This window comes from Trypanosoma brucei, chromosome 9 (genome assembly GCF_000210295.1).
Source record: "Trypanosoma brucei gambiense DAL972 chromosome 9, complete sequence".
Classification (NCBI taxonomy): Eukaryota; Euglenozoa; class Kinetoplastea; order Trypanosomatida; family Trypanosomatidae; genus Trypanosoma; species Trypanosoma brucei.
This window is the reverse complement of record NC_026742.1, coordinates 1,130,851-1,154,276: the sequence shown is the minus strand read 5'-3', so window position 1 is coordinate 1,154,276 and position 23,426 is coordinate 1,130,851. Positions and strand designations below refer to the sequence as shown.

Genomic DNA, 23,426 nt, shown 5'->3' with positions numbered 1-23,426 from the left:
ATTGTTTTTTTTTTCGATTATCGTAACTTTACATCATTCACGGACCGCTACTGCCGTGTTCCTCCCCCCATACATATGTTTTTTTTTTCGGTACGCCTTGGTTCGCGTGCTGTTCATTGCATTCCCCTTCCTTTGTTTTATGTTTCGTTTTCCCTACTAATACTTTCTCTACACTTTTTCTTTTTCTTTTTTGTACATATGCCATACATCAGTTTTGTTTCTCTTTTCTCTTCTTTTTTTTTTTCCTCCTCCTTTTTCTCTTCTCCACCTTTCTTCTGCAATTTTAAACTTACTTTTCGATTCTTAAAGGAATTTACCCCTGAGGGGAGGAAACTAGTCGCTCGGCACGTAGTGGTTGTGTCAGTACTGCCGATTACAATACTCCCCTTTTATTTTATTTTATCTTTTTTTTTTTTTTAACACTCTCTTCCTCTTCTCTATTCTCTCCCCTCCCCCACCCCATCACACAAACACACACGGATACAGACACGAACGCCCTTCTGTGGGGTGATATGAGGATCGGGGCCCCCTCGAAGTAACTCCTTCCTTTGACACGTGACATTCGGAGGGGGAAAAAGAAAAAAAAAAGTAAATTAAAAGTAAAAGACAAGACAAGACAAGACAATAGACTTGTCGGTAGCTATTCGTGCACATACATATATACAAACCGGTTCAAAAAGGCAATCCACTTTTCACATCTGTTTGTGCACTAATATATATATATATATATATATATACAGCTTATATAATTTAAATTATATTGGTGCTGTATATTAGTGGCACACAGGGTGAAGATAAAAAGGGCAGGGGAAGGGGGAAAAAAAGAATCAGGTTAACCATTCATACATACAAGAGTAATAATTATTGTTATTGTTGTTATAATTATTATCATATTTATTTAGAAGGATAGAGTGGGGAAACAAAAGGAGCCGAGCGTAAAGAAGGAGGAAGCAAATACCAAAAAAAAAAAACAAAGGAGTGGCAAAGCAAATCCTCATCTCCCCTCCCTAAAAGACGTGCGGGACGGATATCCGCAAAAGAAGAAAATAACAATAAAGTAAATAAACGAGGAAAGGGAACGGAAGGAAAAGAAAAGGAGAAAGGTTCGGCGAAGGTGAACTACTAGTGTTTATACATATACATATATACGTAATTACAGTGTTACTTAGGTTTTCGCTTGTTATTCCTCGGGGTGCTCGTGCCTCAGATTGGGAGCGGAATTGCAAGTAAGAGGGGGCTCGCGAGGCGCAGGGAATAATAAGCAAATAACTGCAGTTGCAGCGCCAGCGGTAGAGAAAAGGTAGTAGTGCATACAAGCAGTACAGTCCGCAGCGGAGAGATTTTCTTTTGGTGCAGGCACCGATGCAAAAGTACGCAATATTAGGAAAGAAAGGAGAAGGAACGTTTAGTGAAGTTCTCAAGGCGCAAGACGTAGAAACGAAGGCATATGTAGCGATCAAGTGCATGAGAAAACCCTTTCAGTCGAAGGAGCAGGTGAATCGCCTTCGTGAAATTCAAGCCGTCCGGCGCCTGCAACCCCATCCGAACATCGTGCCGCTTATCGAAGTGATGTTTGACAAAACCACAGGCCGTCTGGCGCTGGTATTTGAATTGATGGACATGAACCTATATGAATTCATTCGGGGGCGCAGGCACCAATTAGACGAACATTGTGTCATGACCCTCATGTACCAACTGTTCAAAGCACTCGACCACGCCCATCGCAAAGGCATCTTTCATAGGGACATAAAGCCCGAGAATATCCTGTTGCGCGAGGATGGCACACTTAAACTAGCGGACTTCGGTTCCTGCCGGGGTTTACATGTCTCGCAACCGTTAACGGAGTATGTCTCAACCCGTTGGTATAGAGCGCCGGAGTGCCTCCTTACGAGTGGATATTACACCCACAAAATGGATCTTTGGGCGGCGGGCTGCGTGTTTTTTGAGATCATCGCTCTGACTCCACTGTTCCCAGGAACGACCGAAATGGACCAAATCCATAAGATCCACGATGTGCTTGGGACGCCACCGCTGGATGTGTTGAATACATTAAAGAAGTTCGGAGCCCCGATAAACTTCCAGTTTTCCGAGAAGAAGGGAACAGGTGTAGCCCGACTGCTGCCGGAGGACACTTCCAAGGAGGCGATTGATCTCATTGGTCGGTTACTGCAGTATGACGAAAAGGAGCGTGTAACGGCAAAGGAGGCTCTGCGGCATCCGTATTTCAAGCCTTTGAGAGGAAAGGAACGACAGGAACGTCACCGAGCGATGGAGTACTCCACGGAGAAAGCAAAAACGTTGGAGGTGGACAGCGTTCTCCCGTGCCTTACGAGGGTTGTAGTATCGAAGCGGGGACCGATGACCACAGAGAATAGACCGCACGTTAGGTTGGAGGACCTCTCCAATGCGAATGGGCGTATATCCGCTCAGTCCGTTCTGCCCAAACTTCAAGGGTGATTTCGTGTTGTTTTGTGGTTTGTTACTGCTCCCTTTAGGTCAAACCGGGAAGTTTCCGCCTAACGGTCGGTTACCGTAATCTTATATCTCGTTTCGTGCTCCACGGTGGTTTAACCGTTGTTAGTCTGGTAACGGGTGTCGAAGCTCATTGTGATGCATTTGCCCACTTCTGAAGCATAAGGTTTAGCCATTCGTACAGTGCGTTGTCCTTGAACCCTTTGTTGTTTTTTGTTTCGCATCGGTATCAGGGTAACGTTTTTTGTTCCTTTGTTGTTGCTTTCCCTAGTGAGTGAATGATCATTTTGGTGTCGTCACGCATGTGAGTTTCTCTTACTGCCTGTTGGGGTCATCACTTAACATCTTTCACTTTTAATGCGGTGGTACTTGTAGACATTTGTATCTATCTTTCTTTCTGCGGTAACTATCAGCATCACAATTATCCCTTCCTTCATAGTTCCCTTAAATGTATATTTTTGTTTGTTTGTTTTTCCTTGTATTTGCTTCCGTATTATTGTTTTATCATCACTAAGACACTTTTCTGAACGAAACTGAATGCGTACAGTTGTAGCACCCGATATATCACTTTGGCTGATGAACTAGACTCTTTGGTCATGTTGTAGCCATCGGCTCGGGACGTACACTTTGCCCTCTCCATCTCTTTCTCTGCAGAGCCACTTGCGGTCGTTTGTGACAGATTTTGTGAGCATTTGGCTCCCAGTTCCTGTAGGTACATCCTCTTCTCGCTTTGTTTCCTCCGTTTGTTGAGCGGAGAGGAGGATAGTTACTAGTGGTATATGCTGGTTTGGTACGGCAACACTACTTCTCCGTTGCTCCCCCTCCACCGACAAGTTACTTTTCTGCTCTCCCTTATTTTTTCCCCCATCTCCTCCGATTCGTAGCATCAAAAAGGAGGCAAGCGTGTGAAGGGGTTGGACCACCACTAGGGGCAAATTGTATAAACATGTTGCGAGGGTGGCATCCGAATTCTTCAGCCATGCAGGTTGGCATGCGGCACATAACGATTGGTGGGCGACACTCCAGAGGGGGTTTTAGGCAACCACTCGGAAAACACCCACAGGTGAAGCAGGGCACAGTGGAAGGTGTCCCGCGGCGAATTCCCGGTACCACAAAGGTCACCTACACAAATAAAAAGGGCCGTACCTTCAGCTTCTCCGTCCCTGTGTCGGAATTAACGCACCCACAGGTGACGCTAGAGAGCGCGGCGGGAACATGGAGGGAGATGGACACAAGCTTCTGTGAACTGGGTGACATAGAGGACGATATGCCGTCACCGGTGGATGAATGCCTTCGAGGAGGGAGCTCTCTCGATAAGCGCCTGATTCAAGAGGTTCGGGAAAGGTTCGTGTCGTTCTGCAGGGAATATGTTTTGATGGACACAAGCGGGATGAAGAGCACCATATTGAGTACAGAGCTTAATGCGGGCCCGGACTATGAGCACTATGATCGAAGACTGAGACGAAAACGCCACTGGCTTGCTATACGTCATCGGTTTGAAGATGTCCGTTACATCATTTGGCCTGACGTAGTGGAGGAAACTGCGAGAGGAGATAGTGCGCAAGCGGATGTGAGTTTAACCAACCCTTCACTGACTGCGGGGGAGATGCTTGAGGCTCTTTTATGGCTAGATGCCGCGTCCACCTTCTGCGTCCGCAAGGTACACCCATCAGACCTCGGGGACAAGAGCGAGTTTTTGCCACTTGACCTGCAGCGGGAGGTAGAAGTTGTGGCGTGCCACGCACGACGTGACCTTAACTTCTTCGATCCCTCAGCAACGTCGTTGGAGCAGTTTACCGCATGCGCGGCTCTGTGTGTAAACCATCGCGTCCCGTTTTCCCTCTTCTTCCCGGCACAGGACGTCTGTGGTGATGCTTCGGTCAGTACCGGGCAGTGTATCGTGGCAAACGCGCCATCACCACACACCGCTCTCGGTGCTGTGCGCATCATGGCACTCATTAGCGAGGGGAGTGGCAGCGACATTGGTAAGACGATCATGTTTTCTGATGCGTTCGGTGCAGTGACTCGGTTTGGCATCCTGCGGGGCTTGTCGCGGGTGATGAGTGTTGAGGCGTTCGGGTGTAAGGACGCATTGGAGAACGTGAATGAAAGCGAGCTGTGTATAATTCTGCACTTCTGTGCAGAAGTCAGAGAACAGAATGCGGCCTTCTTCCGCCGCTACGAAGCGTCTGAAGAAAACTCGGACCCGCAGCAAGCGTCGTTTTTGGCAAAGTATCAACAGTTATCGCAGATTGCTCTCGCGCGGTGTAAACGACTATTGTACCACCCTGATAGCCCCCGTGCCCAGGTAATGAGTGAAGATGGTTATATCCCTTTAGTGGAGCTGCAGCGGCACGCCGAAGGCACCAACAAGGCCGCCCTTATTCACTACAACCTCGGTATTCGTAGCGCACAGGGAATGCGTCGGGTGGCATTGGGCGCACAATCGTCTGCCCGGCTGGCAGAGCTTGTTAGCAGGCTGGAGGAGGCCAGCGCTCGCGTGAGTGGTAATACATTAGTAAATGATTTGGTGCATCACCTGTCGCACAAAGCGGCGGCAGGGAAAATGTCGTTGACTCTGCGGGAGGTGAATACACTGCTGCCGCTTCTTTCCCGCATGCGGAGGGAGTCACCAAACGGAGCGTTGGATGCAAGGTTCGACAGGGTATTTAACGCCATTGATACGGCAATTGGAGCAGCGATGAGGCACAACTGCACTTTGGATGAGCTTCTGGATCTCACTGAAGGGCTTGCTGCTTGTGAAATGGTGCCATCTGCACTTAAGCAGGTGGAAATGGTGTTGATACGGTCAGTGATGATGCACGAGTGCAGCCCGATGCACCTCAGGCGAATGCTGCAAGCCATGTTTACCCTAATGAGAACTAGCGTGCCTCAAGTACTACTGCAATCCGTCGCGTCGCGTGTAGCAGATTACATAAAGGAGGCTTCTCACATGGATAGCAGCAGCAGCAATGGTGGAGGTGACGAAAAAGTAAAGAACCATGAGGAATGTGAGCAATTGCTTGAATTATTGGTGGCTCTGGGGAAATGTGCGTACGGTGCCCTTCCAGGACTAGTCACAATTTACTGGGAAGCACAACTCATCGATAGCATGCAACTCAATCCCAGATTGCGTTGCAGCTACGCATCACTCCTCGCATCAGCTGCATTTGCTTTAAAAAAGCATGACAAGCGTGCTTGGGAGGGACTAGCAGATGAAAGCCATCGGTTGTTTATGGAGTACACGCGATGCAACAAGGAGAATGATATAGGACGATTTGCCGAGTGTGTTACTGGGTTGGCGGTGCTCACACAAATCAAGGACAATACGAACTCCAGTGACGTTGCATTTCTAAAGGAGTACCTTAGTGCTACATCTCTTGAGTTGAAAAGTTGCGAGGTGATTCGAGTGCAGGAGCTAACCGATCTTCTGGGAAGAACACTCGAGTGGAGCGAGGCACTCGGTGTGGTGGCTCCAGATGTTGTTATCCAACTGGAAAAGGCGTTGTTTGTCATGTTGGAGAATGTCTCCCACACGGCTCCTGGAGTAGGCATACCGGATGAATTGGTTACAGCCGCGTGTTGTTTGGTGGACATGAGTTCTGCCTCACTGGAGCTGCGGAAGGCTGCCGCGGGCGTCGTTGGAGGTGCCATTGTTCATGCTGAAGAAGCGCTTGAAACCCTACGCTCAGGTGCCCCAACGCAAGTGCGGCCCGGTCACTCGTTTGATGTGGCTGCGCTGGCGTCTGCGGAAAGGGAAAATGTTTACAAAAACTCCATTCTACAATACTGTGCGGCTCTACAAAGGAGTGGTATGTCAACCCACGTGGAGGAGCTTTGGTCGTAGCTAAGACACCAATCACCACTTTCTTCTTTTTTTCACATATATGTCTTTGTTTAACGTTTGCGCTCGTCGGTGTCAGCAACCGAACGGGCTTGTAAGTCACACAACTCTACCCCCTTTCTTGTACTTTGGCTGCCTCATCTTTGGTTGGATTGCGCAGAGTAATATCTTTCATGTATTCGCGTTCCCCCGCTGCTGTTTTAACGCACACGTGAAGGAAACTGTTAGGTAAAAAATACTATTCACTTAGAGGAGGCTGCAGGGCTGAACCCAACTTAGGGAAGTAGAAAGTAGAGAAAGTGCTTGTGTCAAATTTTTTCTTTTTGGAATGGCAACGGCACACTGTACGGAGGTAGCAAAACCTGTGGTGTCGCTCTACTTTGCGAGTATGACGGCTAAAGAGGTGAGCAAGAACATGAACAAGCAGCACGGTGTACGAAGGGAGCCCCGAAGCAGTGGTGAAGGTATCAAACTACGTAAACTTGCTGTAGATGAAAGTAGCGCGATGCGGTCACTGATGAAACGTGCAGCTCCCGTTTTTGCACCCCGTTGCGGCATGCTGCGCCCGGACAAAGATGATCTAATGGAAAAGGAAAGGGAAAGGGATCGAGAGAAAAGTCCTTTCGAAGAGCTGCTGGAAAGAGGAATTGAGGAAGGAATAGCAAAAATTCAATACATATCAAAACTCTCACCTGAGTCGGGGGATGCGGTGAGGAAAGGGGAAGATGATACCGATACCTCCAGTGAGACGCCGAGTTCCCCAACAACAAACAGTCTGTACAAGCAGGCCCTTGAAGTGTGGACGGAGGAGGAGTCTGCGCAGGGGTGTGTGGATAGCGGCACTCATTCCTTTCACACAAGTCACTCACTGGTTAGCGCCTTGGACAGGGGTCGCTTCCCGTTGGATGCAAACTTAACGGTGACGAGGGCTGTAAAGAGAGTTGAAGAGGATCTAAAGAACAGCAGCAGCGACGGTAATCACTCCACCCCCGGGAAAGCAGCACTGCCTCCCACAGTTAAGGGCAAGCCTGGGTCACGCTTAACCCTTTTAGACCGGCTGCGTAAGATCCCAGTTAGGAGTTGGGATCTGCTTTACAACATAACAACCTCACCAGACACCACTGACAGCAGGAAGCACGGGAGGAAATACTATATGGAACAAGGTCCCCTGCTACCTAAAAAGTGGCGTCATCGATTCGACTATGTCAATTACAAGCAACAGTTCGAGCTAGATGAATCACTTTGCACTAGAGATGTGTGTCGCAATATGGTAATAAGGCACGAGAAGCGTTCGTCGCTTAAACCCCCTATGGCTGCACTTGCTGATGTGTTTGAACAACAAGACTCAGCGAAGTGCCGGCACGCGAAACACCGGAAAAATCCGAGGAACGATGACGCCATGTGGTGTTCCGTTTGGGGAAGGCGAGCCAATGAAATTGCCCTTGAACGCCAGCGTGAACGCATTATCAATGCTGTTAAAGAATTTAAACTTTGTGTGGAGGCCGCAAATCTCTCACGTGTAGCTGTGGGCAGACTTCAGAAGGATCTTATCAAAGTGATACAAGAGTGGCCATCAGACTACCGGAAGCGTCACATCTTTACAACAGCAAACTTTGAGGAGTGGGTGAAAACTCGCTGCGCTGCGCCGTCGGCAGGTGAGTCCAGCAAGGCGGCACACTTGGCGGAGTCAATGGCCTCCACTGCAGAGGCCTCATTCGTAGAATATGTGCTCACCATTTTGCCCCCAGGACAGCAGACTAGGCCAGGAACGAGATAGGATTAATGCTTTTGATAGTGATGGTGATAGTTATAGTTTAAAAAAAAAAAGAGCGGGGAGTTTTCAGGTACAGTGGTGCCGCCATGACGGTGCGTCACCTTATCTCCCCATCTTTCTTTCCTTTCTCTATATTCCTTTTTCATCTTTTTTTGGTTATTATTTCGTCTTGTTCTTCTAACGACGATAGTACACGTGCTACACGGGAGGGAAGAGCAACTGATTACACTTATGTAAATTTTTGTCAAATCTACACACGGAAGGGGTTTCATTACGTGATCACTCGGTTATGTACATGAGAGAAGCATGAGCGAAAAGGTCCGACGCATTAAAGTGGCCTAGGCTACTTTTTCACTCTTCGGGCGGCGTTCCTTAACTTTGCTTATTTTCTCTTTATTTTTGTTTTCCTTTCAGCGACCTTCGGTTCAACGCGCTCCCCTTCTTTCTTTTCCGTGTTTCTGGAAATCTATCGGCTGCGCCATGCTTTTGTCTTTTGTCCTTTAAAAAAAAAATTTACCCTCGGTACCATTTTTCCCGGTTAAGGCATAATTTTTTGTTTATTTTTCCCTTTTGTTGTCATCTATTTTATTTATTTCTTGTTTTGTAACTGCACTCATGGATGCACGTGTATCTATATGCGTCTGCATTCCCGTGCAGTAGGGTTGAGTTGTATCGGATGGGACACCCCCGTCTTTTTTACTTTGTTTCCCCCCCCTCCTCTCTCCTTCGTGTTCGTGGTCCTTTTTTAAAAAAGTTTTTTCAATTTACTTTTATGATTTAACACCACTGAGGAAAAAGCTACGCCCGTGAGCACCCTCACCCACCACCTTCTTCCTATTCAGAGTCGTCAGAGGGAAGAATAGAAAGGTTATCTTACACGCATTTCCAGCGGCATATTTGTTTTTGTTCGCTTTTAATGCATAATAGCTCGCCTCCTCCCCTTCTTTTTTTGTTCTTTTTTTTTTTAATTACTGATGTATGATCCTAATAGGAAATAAAGGGGTTTAAACCCCTCCGCCCCCCCCCCCACAACATGTGAGTATGAAACGAACGTGGAGTGTTGTCTTTGTTGTTGTTTTTTTCTTTTATTTCCCACACCTTTCTCCCGAAACCTGTTTATTTTCATGCGTGTTTTTATCATAACGAGTTTTCACTTCTGAGCGTACGGAGGCATTATCTTCCTGCTACGTGTTGCGGTGATACAAGAAATTTTATAAGTTCCATTTTTTTTTTCTTTCTTTCTTTCCTTTTCCCTCCGACAACACTCTTCCCTTCATCTCTTTTGTCCTTCCCTTTCGTATGCGTACGCACAAAATGTTACCGTACCGGTGGAATGCGCTCAACTGTGAGCGAAGTTTGTGGTGTGCGCCCAAACCGGCCGATGTTCATGAAGAGCATATGAGGTTTACATAAAAATGCATGTGCGCATTTATATTTATTTGTGTATGTGTATGTGTGTGTGTGTTTTGTTTTTTTTGTGTTTGCGTGTTTGTGTGTTGATGTTTTTTTTTTTTAATTAAAGGTCACGTACATTCACTGAAATGTGCGACCCTTCGATGAAGGGAGAAAATGAATTAGTACGTTATGCTACTCTTTACAAAAAAAAAAATAACAGTAATAATGATAATAATTATTATTATATTTATATAATTGTTTATTTATTTCAATTTACAAATATATAATTCTGCATTTGTATTTTTCCTTTTTTTCTCTCTCTCTCAAATACGATAGTGCGTAGTGGGTTGTTTACACTTTTGCACCCTCTTAATCACTTTCGCTTTAAGAGAAAGAAAGAGAGAAAGAGAGAGAAAGGAGGAAACGAAATGTGATGGAAAAAAAGAGGGAGAGGTTTCTTGTTTTTTTTTCTTTTCGATAATTCCTCGCCTCTCGTATAAAATAACTCGATAACTGTAGCGTTCCACTTGTATTTTAAGTATGTTTTTCATTGATCGATCTTTTGCATTGCGTTGTACTATTCTGCTCTGTTATGTCCTTTTTTTTTTGTTTCTTCTTCTTCCTCTTTTTTCCCCGTTGGCCGCAATTTCTTTCTTTACAGCCAAAACCTCTGTTGGATTGCGGTAACTGATAACTGAATAGGCAAGGTTAGCAAGTTTATTTGCCTTATTTGTCTTCAACCTTACGTCGTTATTGGTGTTGTTGTTTTATTTTATTTTAGTGAGAACACTTTCTCAAACCATAAGTAGTCGAGTAATAAAAAGGGTGGGAAAGAAATCAAAGTATATCTCTGCTTAAAAGGAAAGGAGTTTGTTTTTGTTGTTGTTAAAGATAAAGGTACAAGTTTAGCTATACGTAACTCGCAAAAGCACACAGCAGGAAAAAGAAAAAAAGAGAGGGAAAATTAGGTTAAATAAAAAAGAGTGAAGGAAGGGAAAGAAAAAAAAAGGATATGACAATCGCTGCACAGGGGGTTCCCTCCGGTCCCTCCGCCACGAAGCCGCTACAAGTGGCTTCATTGTACGTTGGCGACCTCGATCCTGCTATTAATGAGCCACAGTTGGTGGACATCTTTAAACCGTATGGAACTATTCTCAACGTCCGCGTCTGCCGTGACATCATCACGCAGCGCTCATTGGGATACGGTTATGTGAACTATGACGATGTGAATAGCGCGTCGAAAGCCATGGAGGAACTCAATTTCAAGCGAGTGGGTGAAAAGTGTATCCGAATCATGTGGCAGCAGCGTGACCCAGCACTGCGGTACAGCGGAAGTGGTAATATATTCGTCAAAAACCTTAAGGAGGAGGTAGACAGTCGGGAATTGAGTTTGATATTCAAGAAGTTTGGTGAGATCCTTTCCTGCAAGGTGATGGACGATGAGAGCGGGAAAAGCCGCGGTTACGGCTTTGTCCACTTCAAGGACGACGATGCAGCCAAAGCCGCCATCGAGAAAATGAACGGTGACAAGGAACACGCCGATGCGGATAAGGCAGCACTGTATGTTGCCAATTTCATTCGTCGTAATGCCCGTCTTGCCGCACTTGTGGCGAACTTCACGAACGTGTACATAAAGCAGCTCCTTCCCACAGTTGATAAAGACGTTATCGAAAAATTCTTTTCGAAGTTTGGCGGCATCACGAGCGCAGCGATATGCAAAGACAAGAACGGTCGTGCATTCGCCTTCTGTAACTTTGAAAAACACGATGACGCAGTTAAAGCCATTGAGGCGTCACATGATCAAGAGGTGGAAGGTGTTACGCAGCCTGGGGAGAAGTTGTACGTGCAGCGAGCTCAGCCGAGAAGTGAGCGGCTTATTGCACTCCGCCAAAAATACATGCAGTGCCAGTCACTTGGAAACAACTTATACGTCCGTAACTTTGACGCTGAGTTCACGGAAAAAGACCTCAATGAACTGTTCAAAGAGTACGGTGTTATTCGCAGCTGCCGTGTGATGACCGATGCCAATGGCATAAGTCGCGGTTTCGGCTTTGTAAGTTTCGAAAATGCGGATCAGGCAAACGCCGCACTCCGTGAAATGAATGGTCGTATGCTGAACGGGAAACCTCTCGTTGTCAACATTGCGCAGCGCCGTGACCAGCGCCTCACCATGCTGAAGTTACAGCTCCAGCAACGCCTGCAAATGATGATGCACCATATGCATCCTCCTCCGTTCGGTATGCCGGGGCATCCACTGCAGAGACGCAATGCCCGCAGTGGAGGCCGGGGCAACCGTCCGCACCCACGTCAACAACAGCCACAACCTCAACCTGAGCCGCAACCGCCACTCGCCACTACGGTGCCACCAGCAGCGGCTCACAGCGTTATGTTTACCGCACCCTCAATGGGTTTCTCCGCCGTACCCCGTACTCCTCAGGCATCACCTGCCATCGCTCCCGATACACCACCGCTGCCGCCCATCTCAGCTGAAGATCTGCAACAAATGTCGGTGGACGAACAACGCGCCGCTCTGGGTGACAGGCTCTACATTAAGGTGCATGAGCTTGCTCCGGATCACGCACCGAAAATTACTGGCATGTTCCTTGAGATGAACCCTAAGGAGGCGTTAGCCCTCCTTTCCAACCCTAAACTAATGCACGAGAAGGTTACAGAAGCCCTCTGTGTGCTAAAGGTACACGCCTCAAGCGCTTAAAGTTGATTTTGTGAGTGAAAGTAATATATGAAACGAATAAGCAAAAACAAAAGGTAAAAGAGAGATGTGATAATCTGATTAAATGAAGTCGATATGAAACGTGCTCGGGGCTGTAGCGATTCAAAAAGCATTCCCTGTGTTATTAGTAGCGGACCGATAATTTATACACTGATGTTTCATCCCTCAATCACGTTGCCTAGAGCAGGGGAGATATTTGAGAGGAGGAAGAGGGATGGGCAGAAGTGACTCGAAGGGAAGCGAAAAAGGAGAGAGAGAAACACTACCGAGAGGTAGTGAAGAGGGAGAAATACTGCAAAGAGAGGTAGGGAGATTGGAGTACTATTGCTAAGTGGTACAGATAGCAAAGTTTGAACCCCCATCTTCATTTTAGCTTACGCTTCTTCCATGTTTCTCAAGCCCCTTCTTTTCTTCACTTCAATTGCGCGTTTTATCGGTCCGCATTGTAAGTCGTGAAGTATCCTACTTGTAAGTCGTGTGCTCTTGCATTACCTAGTGTGGTGGACCAGCTTCACCTGCGTGTATTCTTGTGACTATACCTGTTCGCTAGTACTCTTGATTTTGTCCTCTTTTTGCTTCTCTTTCTGCCCTCTCCTCCTTCCATGTGTCAAGGTCCGAGGGGTCACATGCAGTATGAGCAACAACCCATACCTTGCGCATTACTTTGGTGAAGCCCTGGAGGACAACTTAGGGGACGTAGCGTATGACGCTGCCGCGAACTTTGCGTACTTTCCCAACGCCGTGCACATGTCACACCGTGTGTTTCGACCGTCTAAAGTGTTTCAGCCGACGCCCGAAGTGTCTGGTACAGGCGGTGATTTATTCCGCTCAGACGGAGGATCTGCCGCTGATGTATTACAGTCAACACCTGCAACAGAAGGTGCGTATCCATCATCCACACTGGACATCCCCCCATTGCGAAACTATGTACTTGATAAACCTCCACGTCCCGAGTCAGGTCCGGAGGTTCCAACGGATGGTGATTGTGAAGTAACCCACCTGCTACGCAAAGACTTGTTGGAACCAACGGCAGCAACATCAACAGATGTGGAAGCATTGGAATGGGACTTAATGATTGAAAAATCGCGTGCTGCCATCAAACAAGCAAGAGAACTTCTAACTCATGAATGTGGCCCGTATATTGGTGCAGAAAGGGTTTCATCCCCTCAAAACTATTCGACAGTGCTTACTCCTGCGTCACCCAAAACGGCCAGTTCGGTTACTATATCCGCCCAAACAGCTGGGAGCGATGATAATGTTGCGAGTCAGTTTCGGTTTACTGAAGAAGATGAGAATTGGTGTCCTGGCAGCAAAGACCGCAATTTAAATAGCTCCTCGAGTTATGCTAGTGGTCTAGTTGAGGGCCCGCATCCGGCGCCTGCATCCGGCGCGGAGATGGGACCGATGACGAATACAAAAGAGGCAGGGGAACTTCTGAGCTCTCCGGAGCCACACATGCCCACCAGCACACTACCGATGACAGAAGTTAAAGCTCAAACTATGACTACACCATCACAACCTTTACACAATTTGCCCACAGTGACCGAAGCAAGGTGTGTTCTGCTGACTCCAAACCCTAACGCTGCCGCGTGTCTCGCAAAGCGACTCACCCGAAGACCGCCACCCGCTTTGGCAGTTTCCGAAGAGGACTTTTCCACAACCTCCGGGGCGCCCGCCGTAGTTGGAAAAGTTAACGGCGAAACTGGGAGAGCGATCATGTATGCAGAATCAGTCCCCACTCCATATCAAAGCGTTGAGAGGAACCACAGGAAAAAGGAACGGTCGCGCAAGATCGATGGAACACTTGTGTCTTCACTTGGAAGTGTTCTCGAACAGTTTGCACGTTCACTGCAGGCGCGTGGCATCGGTAATGGTTGCAGAGATTACCACGACTCCAATAGTTGGGATGCAAACTGCGTAAAGCTGGAACCGGTGCAGCAAACCGAAAACGAATTGAAGGAAAAGAAAAGTAAATGTGGTGCTGAACCTAACGAAAGGAGAGGTCGAAAACATTGTATTCCACCCCCGCAGGTACTGGTGGGTAGTGCCCCGCTGGTTGGTGCAAGCTGTGCATTTCCTGGAGATCACTATGGGGCGTTCATTAGGGCAGTACCAACGTCAGAACTTCCTGTGGTAAATGCGGACTTTTATAGTAACGTGTCGCGACGAGCAAGCAGTGTGAGACGCACCGGCAACGGTGTCGCACCCGCAGCACCGAGCTACGCTCGACCAACAGAAAGTTGGTTGTGTAAAGGTGTTCAGCTGAGCGGTGGCGAGTATGGCGACAACAATGGTGTCATAGATGTGAAGGAAATGAGTGGGGGATGCCCCTGAATGGAAACGTGGTGCTGTGTCGATCGTGTGAATAAAGTGGACGCAACACCTTGCTCGGATTCAGACCTTCTTAAGGGCGTTGTCAGCTCGTCTATACAGGTATTTATATCAGTGTTGTGTTTTGATTTGTTTTGTTTTGAAAGCAAACGCAAAAGGTAGCTCTATCGCCGCTTGTTTCCTTTTACGCTTAACGAGTTTCCGTCTACCAACTACTGCTATACCACTCGGCTGTTGATTTGCTTTCTCTTCGTTTTCTTAATATGCCGCGTGAATGTCGTATCACTTTCGCCTAGGAAGGTGGGGACGTCGGCACATTGAAGGGTTTATTGTCTCCACTCTTCTGGAAAAAGCATCATGACCTCACCCATCGCAGTGGTTGAGAAACTCTTAGCAGATACACGAGTGTGCCTTAAGATTCAGCCACGGAATGCGTACCAGGCTGAGGGTGCTTACATGTCAAGCATGGAGCGACTAAAGGAGGCACGAGAAAAAATTAGTGGATTCAGCGGTGAGTATGTTGATCGTTTACTCAAGGAGGTGGACGAATTGGAGCGCGCAGTAAATGAAATGATACTTGCTCGAACAAACTCCGTTGAAACCCTCCTTGGCGTTGACTTTGGGGAAGAGGAGGGGGAGGATGGAAATGATGAGGCAACCCTTGTCGCACGGGAACTTGAAAAGAAGCGCGAGGAAAAGAAAAAGCGGTCTAAAGCAAAGGCAAAAAGCAAGAAGACGGAGCGCAAGGGGAAAGAGGGGCAAGAAAAGGAAACAGGAGATAATGTAGGGGTGGGACCTTCCTCAAAACCTGAGGAAACAGAACACCAGGTGGAGAATGAAGAAACGACAGTGGTTGGTGAGGTTAAAGTCCTCACCACATATGCGGATTGCAAAAGCCGAGATATACCGCAGGAGGTGGTCGGTTCGGGGAAATGCATCCCAGTTTTAAATACCCCGCTGGCGCACTTGCTCTTTGATACAGTTGTTGAATATGATGGGTGTCCGTGCACCGTTCGGGTGGCGTTACACCGTGCGGTTGTAGTCGCTTTGACGTTTGGGCGGCCCCCTTCAAGCACCATTGAGTCAGCGAATGAAAGCAAGGTAGAAGCAACTGACTCCGACAATGTAGGTGATGGTGTTGTTGTGCTTCCGGAGGTCGACGACAATTTGGCAAAAATGTTGGTAGACGAAGACCTTCTTGTTGATGTGGAATCCGACGAGAACGAGGACGATGTAGCGGATGGGGATGCGGAAGATGACGGTGGTGCCACGGCGGAGCTATCGAAACAGTTAGTGGCAGAGTTTGACGCCATTCAGGAGGAAAAGAAACAGGAAGAGGAAGGGGGAGGTAGCAAGAGGCTGCCGTCTGACATTTCTACGAAGCTGTGGGGTTCAATTCGTTCCTTTACTTTTCTTCCTTGGGTTATTCTTATGTGTCATGGGGGTTACTTTGCTGGGGGTGTTTTCATCGAAGGGGAGCCTGTTGCCCACAAAGCGTTCCAGCGATATGTTGTCCGGAAGAAGCAAGGTGGAAAGCAGTCCTCCAACGAGAAGGAAGGCGGAAGTTACGGGAGCATTGGGTCACAAATTCGTCGAGCGCAGGAAATTAGGTGGAGGGTGGAGGTTAGAGACATCTTGATGCGGTGGCGCAACTATATAAACGCTGCGGCGCTGGTCTTGTACGTGGCCCCAGGGCCGAAGAATCGTGCCGTGTTGACGGACTTTTCTACGTTACCAGCGACAACGTTGGAGAACGGGGAGCGGGCAGTGTCACCCGTCAACTTGAGGGATCCTCGCGTACACAAGGCTCCACTGACAACACATCGCCCCTGCTTTCAGGAAGTTCAGCGTATATATGGCACCGTATCGACCTGCACTGTTGATTACGTTTTGCAGACTGATTAATGGCAACCTGATGAATCCCTTTGAGCGAGCGGTTGTGCGTGCACAAGTAATATGCGCATAGGTATTCGCCAAGATGGCCACAGATGCTGAAAAAGGAGGTTAATACGTGAACAGAACGGTGTGAACTTCTCGGTTTTGGCTTCCCCTTGGAACGTGTTCCTTCATTTTTCGTTCTCGCAGATCATATCCATTAAGCGGTCCACACCGTGCTGGGGTGCAAAGGTGGCACAAGGAATCTAGTACCACCTAATGATTTCGTTTCATCAGCTGCATTTTCACACCACTTTTCTTTCTTTTTCTACAATTTTCCATAACAATATCAATAATAATAATAATAATGAGTTAGTTGGCACTGCTCCTGTGTAGACACACTATAGGGTAGACACAAGAGGGAAAACATGTCCGATGACGATGATGATGTGGTTGTTCTCCAGGTGTGTGCCAACAAGCAGTGCTTAGGTATTGAGGACCTTCAGTTCGATGAGGCGATGGGTGAAATGTACTGTGCAAACTGCAGGGAGCTTTACAATCGCGCGGCACAGGAAGGTTTTAGGATTTTACTGAGCCCGGAGGATGTGGTTCTCGTTCGCATGATATTCGACCGATTCGATAATGGAAAAGGTTACTGGACACATGATGACTTTGTGCGCTTCCAAGAAAGTACCCTACAGGATGTTGAAACGGACATTAACAGCCATGAGGCACTCAAGGAGTTCTTCAAGGACGAATACGACATCGAACTCACCCCAAGTAGCTCCGGAGAGTACAATATTCTACCCGAAAACCTGGAGGAGATGTACGGCGGTTACGCATATAACAACATCAATGCGCTGCACAAGGATTGTGACGCCCTGGAGAGTATCGGCCTTATCAACACAGCAGTTCTCGAGTAATCACCTCCTTTCTTCAGCAAACCTTCCCTCCCCCCCAAAAAAAAAAAAAATATATATATATATATATATATATATATACTCAGTTATGTGGTCAGTGACTGAAGGAATGAGCACAGCGGAGGGGGAAGTTTTAAAGGGATCTGGTGGCAACAAAAAACGGGGGTGCTGTCCATGCATGTGCACCCACAAATATATAAAAAAAGGAGAAGCCTACCTTTGAAGATGGCACGGGTGGACATGACGGACCGCGGCGGGCGCCGCACACACTTCTTTCGAATCGCAATGAGAAACAGGAAGGAACGAGTGCGGGATGAATCAAACCATATTGCTGAGCCACGGGGTGGCAGAGGTAATTTTCTTTCTTTTTTGTGCGTGTGCCTTTTCCTTTACTTCCAAGTTTTCGTTTTTTTTATTTTTGTCGTTGTCATCTGTGAATGTTATTTAACCTTAAAGAGAGTTGCATACCTCTCTATATGATAGGTTGCGTTTCACTCTTTCATCTCGCTGGAAAGATGTGTGTGACTTCCTTCCATCACTTTATACCATTGTCACCTTCACGCTTCTTGGTGCATTCTCCCTATTTTCTACGGCATTTTTTTCTCCTTTCACCTGTACACGAATACTAACGTACATTCCACAGTGGTGAGCCATCACGACTTTTATCAATTAATAACTGGTGTCTAACGGGTGAAGTTTGTCTGTGTTGATAGAAGTAGTAACTTTACTTTGTTACAAGTTGTAATGCAGGAACTTGCGGTTTTTAAACGTCCCCACCTGCATGCCTGCAGCGAGTACGTGGATGTAGCGGTAGAGTTGGCACCGCTGCGCAGATGTGAGAGTTTCACCGATTTTTTGCAGTTGTTACAGGGGGAATTAGAATTCATTTACGGTAGCGCTCCAAAGTCATTCAACAATGCAATTTTGTACAGCACGCATGAGGCGCCCTGCTCCTTCTCGTGTTACTTCAGCGAAAAGCAACTTGAGATGCTGCGCAACTTCGATGAGGCTTGCGAAAAAGAGAGTCAAATGCGAGTCAGTTACGAAAACGTCGTCGCCGAGTGCGACGCAAAGGTAGAAGAAAATAAGGATCGCAAGATGAACCGCCGCAGGCGTATGGAGATGGAAAAAGCGCGGAAGCGTGTAAAGGTGATGGATCGGGATGTTAAACAGGCAGAATATGAGGTGAAGAAATCCGCGCAGAAACTCGCCAATATATTTCAAATCGCAGCGCTCCGCGTTCTCCTAAACTGATCAGCAATGACCGCACTAGAGAGCTGAGGACACATGTATGTTTTTACCCGGAAGAGCGCCTCATCGGTTGTTCGATTCGCATTCGCTTTTTCTATTTTGCAGGTTTGACGACTGTAAGCACCGACCTTTACCAACCATCGGACGGTCAGTCTGCCCACTCGTTTGATGGAGGCCATATGCCGCTACGATTAGACCTATGTATATGTCCATCTGGAACAATCACATTTTTGTTTATACCAGTGACAATTTTCAGTCTTTAGCCTAACATGTCATCACAGGAAGTATGTAACACATTTGCACCTGCTTCCTCTCCTCCTATCTTCTCCACTTTGCTCTCTCCACTTCATCTGGTACCATTTCTGCGTGTATGTATGTGTGTGTGTGTGTGGGGGGGGTTTGTGTTACCCTCTTACAAAATGCCGCCGCACTCCCTCCGTTACTTGGGGAGGCTTTGACAAGGCCGCTTCAGCATGTCTTCAGATTGCGCTGGACCTCCGCGTCAACGCGTGCGGAGGGAAGATGACATCCCACTGGATTTTAGTGCCCTACCTGCAGTGCAGGAGCTGATTATAAAGAACAACCGTCAGACGAAGTTGAAGCGCCGTTTGAAGACTTCAGACTTTGTGAACGAATCCTTTTCGGAGTTAGGGTGCCGTGCGGTGGCCGACAGGACGTCTGTTGGCGTGCTCTCTAGTTTCCTCAAGGAATGTACTGAGAAGCATCGAATCCTTCCCCGCAGTTCTTCAGTGGCGAGGGTACTCTACTCGTTCGTGGAAAACGGACTTCTGCACGAAGGGCAGGCGCTGCTACAGCAGATTCTGCAGGCCGAGGCGTCTTTGCGCTCCAAAGTCGTGGATGAGAAGGTCGCCACTATTTCACTGCGTCTGCTCACCGAAAGCGATGAGGTGAATTTGGGTCTCGCAGAACGTATCATATCCATGCTTCCAGAAGGTTCTCACAAGCGGCGGCTTTTTTCCCCACTTCTCGAGCATGCGGCGCGAACTGGCGATACAACGTTAGCATTTAAAGCGCTGCGGATGGGACGGCAGAAACAACTTGAGTTCTGGGATGTCGATTACAAGCAGTTACTGCATTGCTTGCAAAGTGCTGCGAAGGGGACTGATATCTCGGCACTCATCACGGAGCTTTTGGAGTGTATGGTCGACCACCACCCAGTCGTTGGAAAAACCAATGGGGAAGCACTGCAACAACTTCTAGGCGGGGAGTTAACGGAAGTGAATGATGAGACAGGGATGTGCTGCAGGTGCAGCACGAGGGTTCACACATTCGACTTTGCTCCGGATGACCGAGTGACTCTACTGCGCGATATTGAAACGAAGCTCATCGCCCCGAGGGTGGAAAGTGGAAGCCACTACGAACCTGGGAAGGTCGTCGAGCCGACGGAACGAAAGGAGCGGTGGGAAGAATTTGCGGTATTCAAAGACACGCTTTCTCGTCTTGATTATGATGCCGTGATTGATGGGGCCAATGTAGGGTATTATGGCCTCAGTAATTGGTATCGCGGAGCAAAGGAGGCACTACTGCGGTCACGTGGTGTGGATCCATCCACTCTTCCAGAATATGAGCTCTGTGAAATACCACTTCCCGTTGATGTGCCTCCGAAATTTTCCCTCATCGATGAGATGTTAACTGAAGCCCAGAAGCTGCGAAAAAAGTCGGTGGTGATGCTGCACAGTCGGCATGTTAGGTCTCCCTCCAAGGAGAATTTGGTGTGGTTGGAGAAGTGGAGGCAAGAGTCTTCACTGATTGTTTGTCCCGGTTTTCTCAACGATGACTACTGTTGGTTGTTCGCCGCCATTCACAGGCCAAACTGTCTTGTCGTCTCCAATGACCAAATGCGCGATCATCACTTTTCGTTGCTCAGTCGCCGCTCTTTCCTGCGTTGGCGACAAAGGCACCTTGTTACGTATAGAGCACGTTTTAGTTGGGCAACGGGGGCTGTGAGTTTGTTGCTGTCGCTGCCTCGTCCGTATGCCGTTTGGGTGCAACGCGGTCAACTCTCTCCGTCACACTGGCACGTACCTGTTCGGACGACACTGGACGTGATTGACCAAGCAACGAACCGCAAAACTGAAAGTGAAATGGAGGTTGATAAGAATGGAGATGATTTTTGTGACGCATGGCTCTGCACAGCTGCCATAAATAAGTAGCTGGGGCTCTTCCCTGTCCCATGGTATTAGGGGACGCATTCTGTTGAGGGTGGTACGTGTTACCGCTCGCACTCGAAGTTCCTTCACACCCTTTTTTTTTTTTGAGTGCGTATTCATGTTCGGACCGTGTGGCGGAGCCTCGACAGCTTCACAAGCGTTTAACAGTATATAGTACAGGGATATGTGTACGCATATGCCCCGCGCGACTGCTAGACTTGTACCCACCTGTGCCTCGGTTTCCTCGGCTTGCTCATTTCTTCGCGCACCTGCCTCCCCTTTCACTTTCCTTTTATTTGAAAATAACCAATTACGCTTTTCGAACCGCCAACTGAAAAAGGGCCCTTGCTGATCGCTAGCGGAGATGACCAAAGGTACCACATCGATGGGGCAGCGCCACGGGCGCACGCACATCCTTTGCCGCCGCTGTGGCCGCAACGCCTACCACGTGCAGTGGGAGCGGTGTGCTGCTTGCGCCTACCCGCGTGCTCAGCGCCGGCGCTACAACTGGTCAGTGAAGGCCATCAAGCGACGCCGCACTGGCACAGGCCGCTGTCGCTACTTGAAGGTTGTCCACCGCAGGATTAGGAACCACTTCAAGACCGACATCAAGGCGTAGTTGAAGAAAAGATGATGCGATCTGAAGGCGGGTTATGTAGCCTCCTGGTGGCTCGCTTTTCTGTGTGATAGCTGGTCAATGGTAAGTCAGCATTATGGCTTTCTGATGCGACGTTTATTTATCTGTTTGTTGTTTCACTTTTTCTCTTTGTTTCCCTGAGGTGCTGCCTCTTTCGTTCTTCTGTCGGCAGTGTGCAACCACGTTAGCTGCTCCTGCCATGGGCATTCCAAGTTCTGGGGTCGTCATGTTTCTTCCCTTTCTGTTATTATATTATTATCAAATGCCGTGTGCGCCTGCTCTCCTTCCTCATCACTACGTGCAATCTGCGCATGCTACCAAGCTAGTACAACCTTTCACTAATAGCCGCTGACGCAGGACTGCGATGTTACTCACCGCACCGTTATTAGTTCTATGCCTCCTGGCGGCACTGGCAATATTTGCACGACGTGGACTTTCGCTCTACCCACGGAACGCTGTTGGCTTCTTACACCCGTCTGCCGCTGCAGGTGGAGGAGGTGAGCGTGTTTTATGGGTTGCAATCGATTCTATTCAGAAAGACGATATAAAGAATGGTATTGATAGACTCTACGTGCTTTACTGCACTCAGACCAGCGGGAAGAGCGACGATGGTAGATGCGAACCGCCGCAGGAGTATCTTGCTCGAGTGGTTCAGAAACAGTTTCACATCACCCTACCGCGACCCATAAAAGTGGTGCACCTGCGCTCCAGCATGACGAAGTGGCTCGATGGTGGAAGGTACCCGTTCTTGACGTTGCTTCTGCAGGCGGTATGTGGAAGTATTTTACTCTTTTATGAATCGTGTGTTGTCAATACGATGACTCCCACTGTGATTGAGAGCGTCGGGATCCCCGGCGTGTATCCACTCCTCTCCATATTCGCAGGGTCCCGCATCATAGCGTACACACATTACCCCATTATAACGCCTGTTATGACGCAGCGGGTGGAAAACGGTGAAATGCGCTACAACAACAAGGGTGCGGTGGCGCGACACGGTGTGCTCCGTAAGGCTAAGGTTTTGTACTACAAGCTTTTTGCGCGCATTTACAGGTGGATGGGGAAATTCCCTGATCTAGTAATGACAAACTCTACATGGACTAAGGGGCATATACAGCAGCTTTGGGGCCATGACGTGCCAGTGCTTGTATACCCTCCTTGTGCCGTCAGTCATTTTATGCCGCTACGGAAGCTTCCCCATCAGCGAATCAATACAGTTGTGAGTGTTGGACAGTTCAGGCCGGAGAAAAACCACATGCTTCAGCTTCAGTCATTTGCACTGGCGCTTCCTCGGTTACCAACGGACGCCAAGCTTATCATGATTGGTGGGGCGCGGAATGAAGAAGACAAACAGCGGGCAGAGGCGGTGAAGGTTGAAGCCCAAAGGCTTGGCATTGCGGATCGTGTTGATGTGCGGGTGGGTGCTCCCTTTAGTGAGGTCAGTGAGAGTCTCGCTCAGTGTTGCATTGGGCTGCACACAATGGAAGACGAGCACTTTGGAATTGTGCTTGTGGAATACATTGCATGTGGCTGCATTCCGCTAGGCCACAGGAGCGGTGGCGTGTGCCTTGACATTATCACCTCACCGAATGTTGGGTTTCTTGCCGCAACCGCAGAGGAGTACGCAGACTGTATGGCAGAGATATTTCGCATCAAGAACGATGAGCCTGAAACGTACCGAAAATTTCAGGAGTGTGGAATGGCCACGATTGCGCGCTTCAGCGACGAATCGTTTGGAGAAAAACTCACAGCTTCTCTTCGCCGGCATCTTCCGTCATAGAACAACCCGACGTATACCGTTATGACCGCTCAGTTCACCGTCGTTAAGTTGAAGGGGAATGTGTGTACGTGTGTTGTTCTTTGGGTTGTACGATTCCTACCAAAGAAGGAAGGGTGTAGCATTCACCAGGGGCGTCACCAATGGCATCGTGTTGCTGGGGAGCGGCACCTACAGTGAAATAAAGAGGTCTGGTCTCTTGTTTAACCCTCCCCCTACATTATGCTTTGGTGCGTGTGTGTGTACACGCT

The 23,426-nt window shown here is 48.2% G+C and overlaps 13 protein-coding genes across 13 annotated transcripts; 12 read left to right on the top strand and 1 right to left on the bottom strand.

Moving 5' to 3' along the window:
* Nucleotides 1-75: 75 nt before the first annotated feature.
* Nucleotides 76-420, top strand: TbgDal_IX5260 (hypothetical protein, unlikely; the record flags this gene model as incomplete). The annotated part of the gene is made up of 1 exon (XM_011778414.1): nucleotides 76-420. One exon carries the CDS (start codon nucleotides 76-78, stop codon nucleotides 418-420), a length of 345 nt encoding a protein of 114 aa, XP_011776716.1.
* A 942-nt stretch (nucleotides 421-1,362) lies between these two features.
* TbgDal_IX5250 (protein kinase, putative) lies at nucleotides 1,363-2,457 on the top strand (the record flags this gene model as incomplete). The annotated part of the gene is made up of 1 exon (XM_011778413.1): nucleotides 1,363-2,457. One exon carries the CDS (start codon nucleotides 1,363-1,365, stop codon nucleotides 2,455-2,457), a length of 1,095 nt encoding a protein of 364 aa, XP_011776715.1.
* A 596-nt stretch (nucleotides 2,458-3,053) lies between these two features.
* On the bottom strand, nucleotides 3,054-3,359 carry TbgDal_IX5240 (hypothetical protein, unlikely; the record flags this gene model as incomplete). Its single annotated transcript, XM_011778412.1, has 1 exon — nucleotides 3,054-3,359. The coding sequence occupies one exon, from the start codon at nucleotides 3,357-3,359 to the stop codon at nucleotides 3,054-3,056; it is 306 nt and encodes a 101-aa protein (XP_011776714.1).
* A 59-nt stretch (nucleotides 3,360-3,418) lies between these two features.
* Nucleotides 3,419-6,319, top strand: TbgDal_IX5230 (hypothetical protein, conserved; the record flags this gene model as incomplete). Its single annotated transcript, XM_011778411.1, has 1 exon — nucleotides 3,419-6,319. One exon carries the CDS (start codon nucleotides 3,419-3,421, stop codon nucleotides 6,317-6,319), a length of 2,901 nt encoding a protein of 966 aa, XP_011776713.1.
* Nucleotides 6,320-6,644: 325 nt separating this feature from the next.
* Nucleotides 6,645-8,093, top strand: TbgDal_IX5220 (hypothetical protein, conserved; the record flags this gene model as incomplete). Its single annotated transcript, XM_011778410.1, has 1 exon — nucleotides 6,645-8,093. The coding sequence occupies one exon, from the start codon at nucleotides 6,645-6,647 to the stop codon at nucleotides 8,091-8,093; it is 1,449 nt and encodes a 482-aa protein (XP_011776712.1).
* Nucleotides 8,094-10,497: 2,404 nt separating this feature from the next.
* TbgDal_IX5210 (PABP1) lies at nucleotides 10,498-12,198 on the top strand (the record flags this gene model as incomplete). Its single annotated transcript, XM_011778409.1, has 1 exon — nucleotides 10,498-12,198. The coding sequence occupies one exon, from the start codon at nucleotides 10,498-10,500 to the stop codon at nucleotides 12,196-12,198; it is 1,701 nt and encodes a 566-aa protein (XP_011776711.1).
* A 651-nt stretch (nucleotides 12,199-12,849) lies between these two features.
* TbgDal_IX5200 (hypothetical protein, conserved) lies at nucleotides 12,850-14,550 on the top strand (the record flags this gene model as incomplete). Its single annotated transcript, XM_011778408.1, has 1 exon — nucleotides 12,850-14,550. The coding sequence occupies one exon, from the start codon at nucleotides 12,850-12,852 to the stop codon at nucleotides 14,548-14,550; it is 1,701 nt and encodes a 566-aa protein (XP_011776710.1).
* Nucleotides 14,551-14,904: 354 nt separating this feature from the next.
* TbgDal_IX5190 (hypothetical protein, conserved) lies at nucleotides 14,905-16,452 on the top strand (the record flags this gene model as incomplete). The annotated part of the gene is made up of 1 exon (XM_011778407.1): nucleotides 14,905-16,452. One exon carries the CDS (start codon nucleotides 14,905-14,907, stop codon nucleotides 16,450-16,452), a length of 1,548 nt encoding a protein of 515 aa, XP_011776709.1.
* Nucleotides 16,453-16,850: 398 nt separating this feature from the next.
* On the top strand, nucleotides 16,851-17,345 carry TbgDal_IX5180 (hypothetical protein, conserved; the record flags this gene model as incomplete). Its single annotated transcript, XM_011778406.1, has 1 exon — nucleotides 16,851-17,345. The coding sequence occupies one exon, from the start codon at nucleotides 16,851-16,853 to the stop codon at nucleotides 17,343-17,345; it is 495 nt and encodes a 164-aa protein (XP_011776708.1).
* A 741-nt stretch (nucleotides 17,346-18,086) lies between these two features.
* Nucleotides 18,087-18,596, top strand: TbgDal_IX5170 (hypothetical protein, conserved; the record flags this gene model as incomplete). The annotated part of the gene is made up of 1 exon (XM_011778405.1): nucleotides 18,087-18,596. The coding sequence occupies one exon, from the start codon at nucleotides 18,087-18,089 to the stop codon at nucleotides 18,594-18,596; it is 510 nt and encodes a 169-aa protein (XP_011776707.1).
* Nucleotides 18,597-19,066: 470 nt separating this feature from the next.
* TbgDal_IX5160 (hypothetical protein, conserved) lies at nucleotides 19,067-20,767 on the top strand (the record flags this gene model as incomplete). The annotated part of the gene is made up of 1 exon (XM_011778404.1): nucleotides 19,067-20,767. One exon carries the CDS (start codon nucleotides 19,067-19,069, stop codon nucleotides 20,765-20,767), a length of 1,701 nt encoding a protein of 566 aa, XP_011776706.1.
* Nucleotides 20,768-21,128: 361 nt separating this feature from the next.
* On the top strand, nucleotides 21,129-21,383 carry TbgDal_IX5150 (60S ribosomal protein L37, putative; the record flags this gene model as incomplete). Its single annotated transcript, XM_011778403.1, has 1 exon — nucleotides 21,129-21,383. The coding sequence occupies one exon, from the start codon at nucleotides 21,129-21,131 to the stop codon at nucleotides 21,381-21,383; it is 255 nt and encodes an 84-aa protein (XP_011776705.1).
* A 382-nt stretch (nucleotides 21,384-21,765) lies between these two features.
* TbgDal_IX5140 (glycosyl transferase, putative) lies at nucleotides 21,766-23,178 on the top strand (the record flags this gene model as incomplete). The annotated part of the gene is made up of 1 exon (XM_011778402.1): nucleotides 21,766-23,178. The coding sequence occupies one exon, from the start codon at nucleotides 21,766-21,768 to the stop codon at nucleotides 23,176-23,178; it is 1,413 nt and encodes a 470-aa protein (XP_011776704.1).
* Between the last annotated feature and the right edge of the window lie 248 nt (nucleotides 23,179-23,426).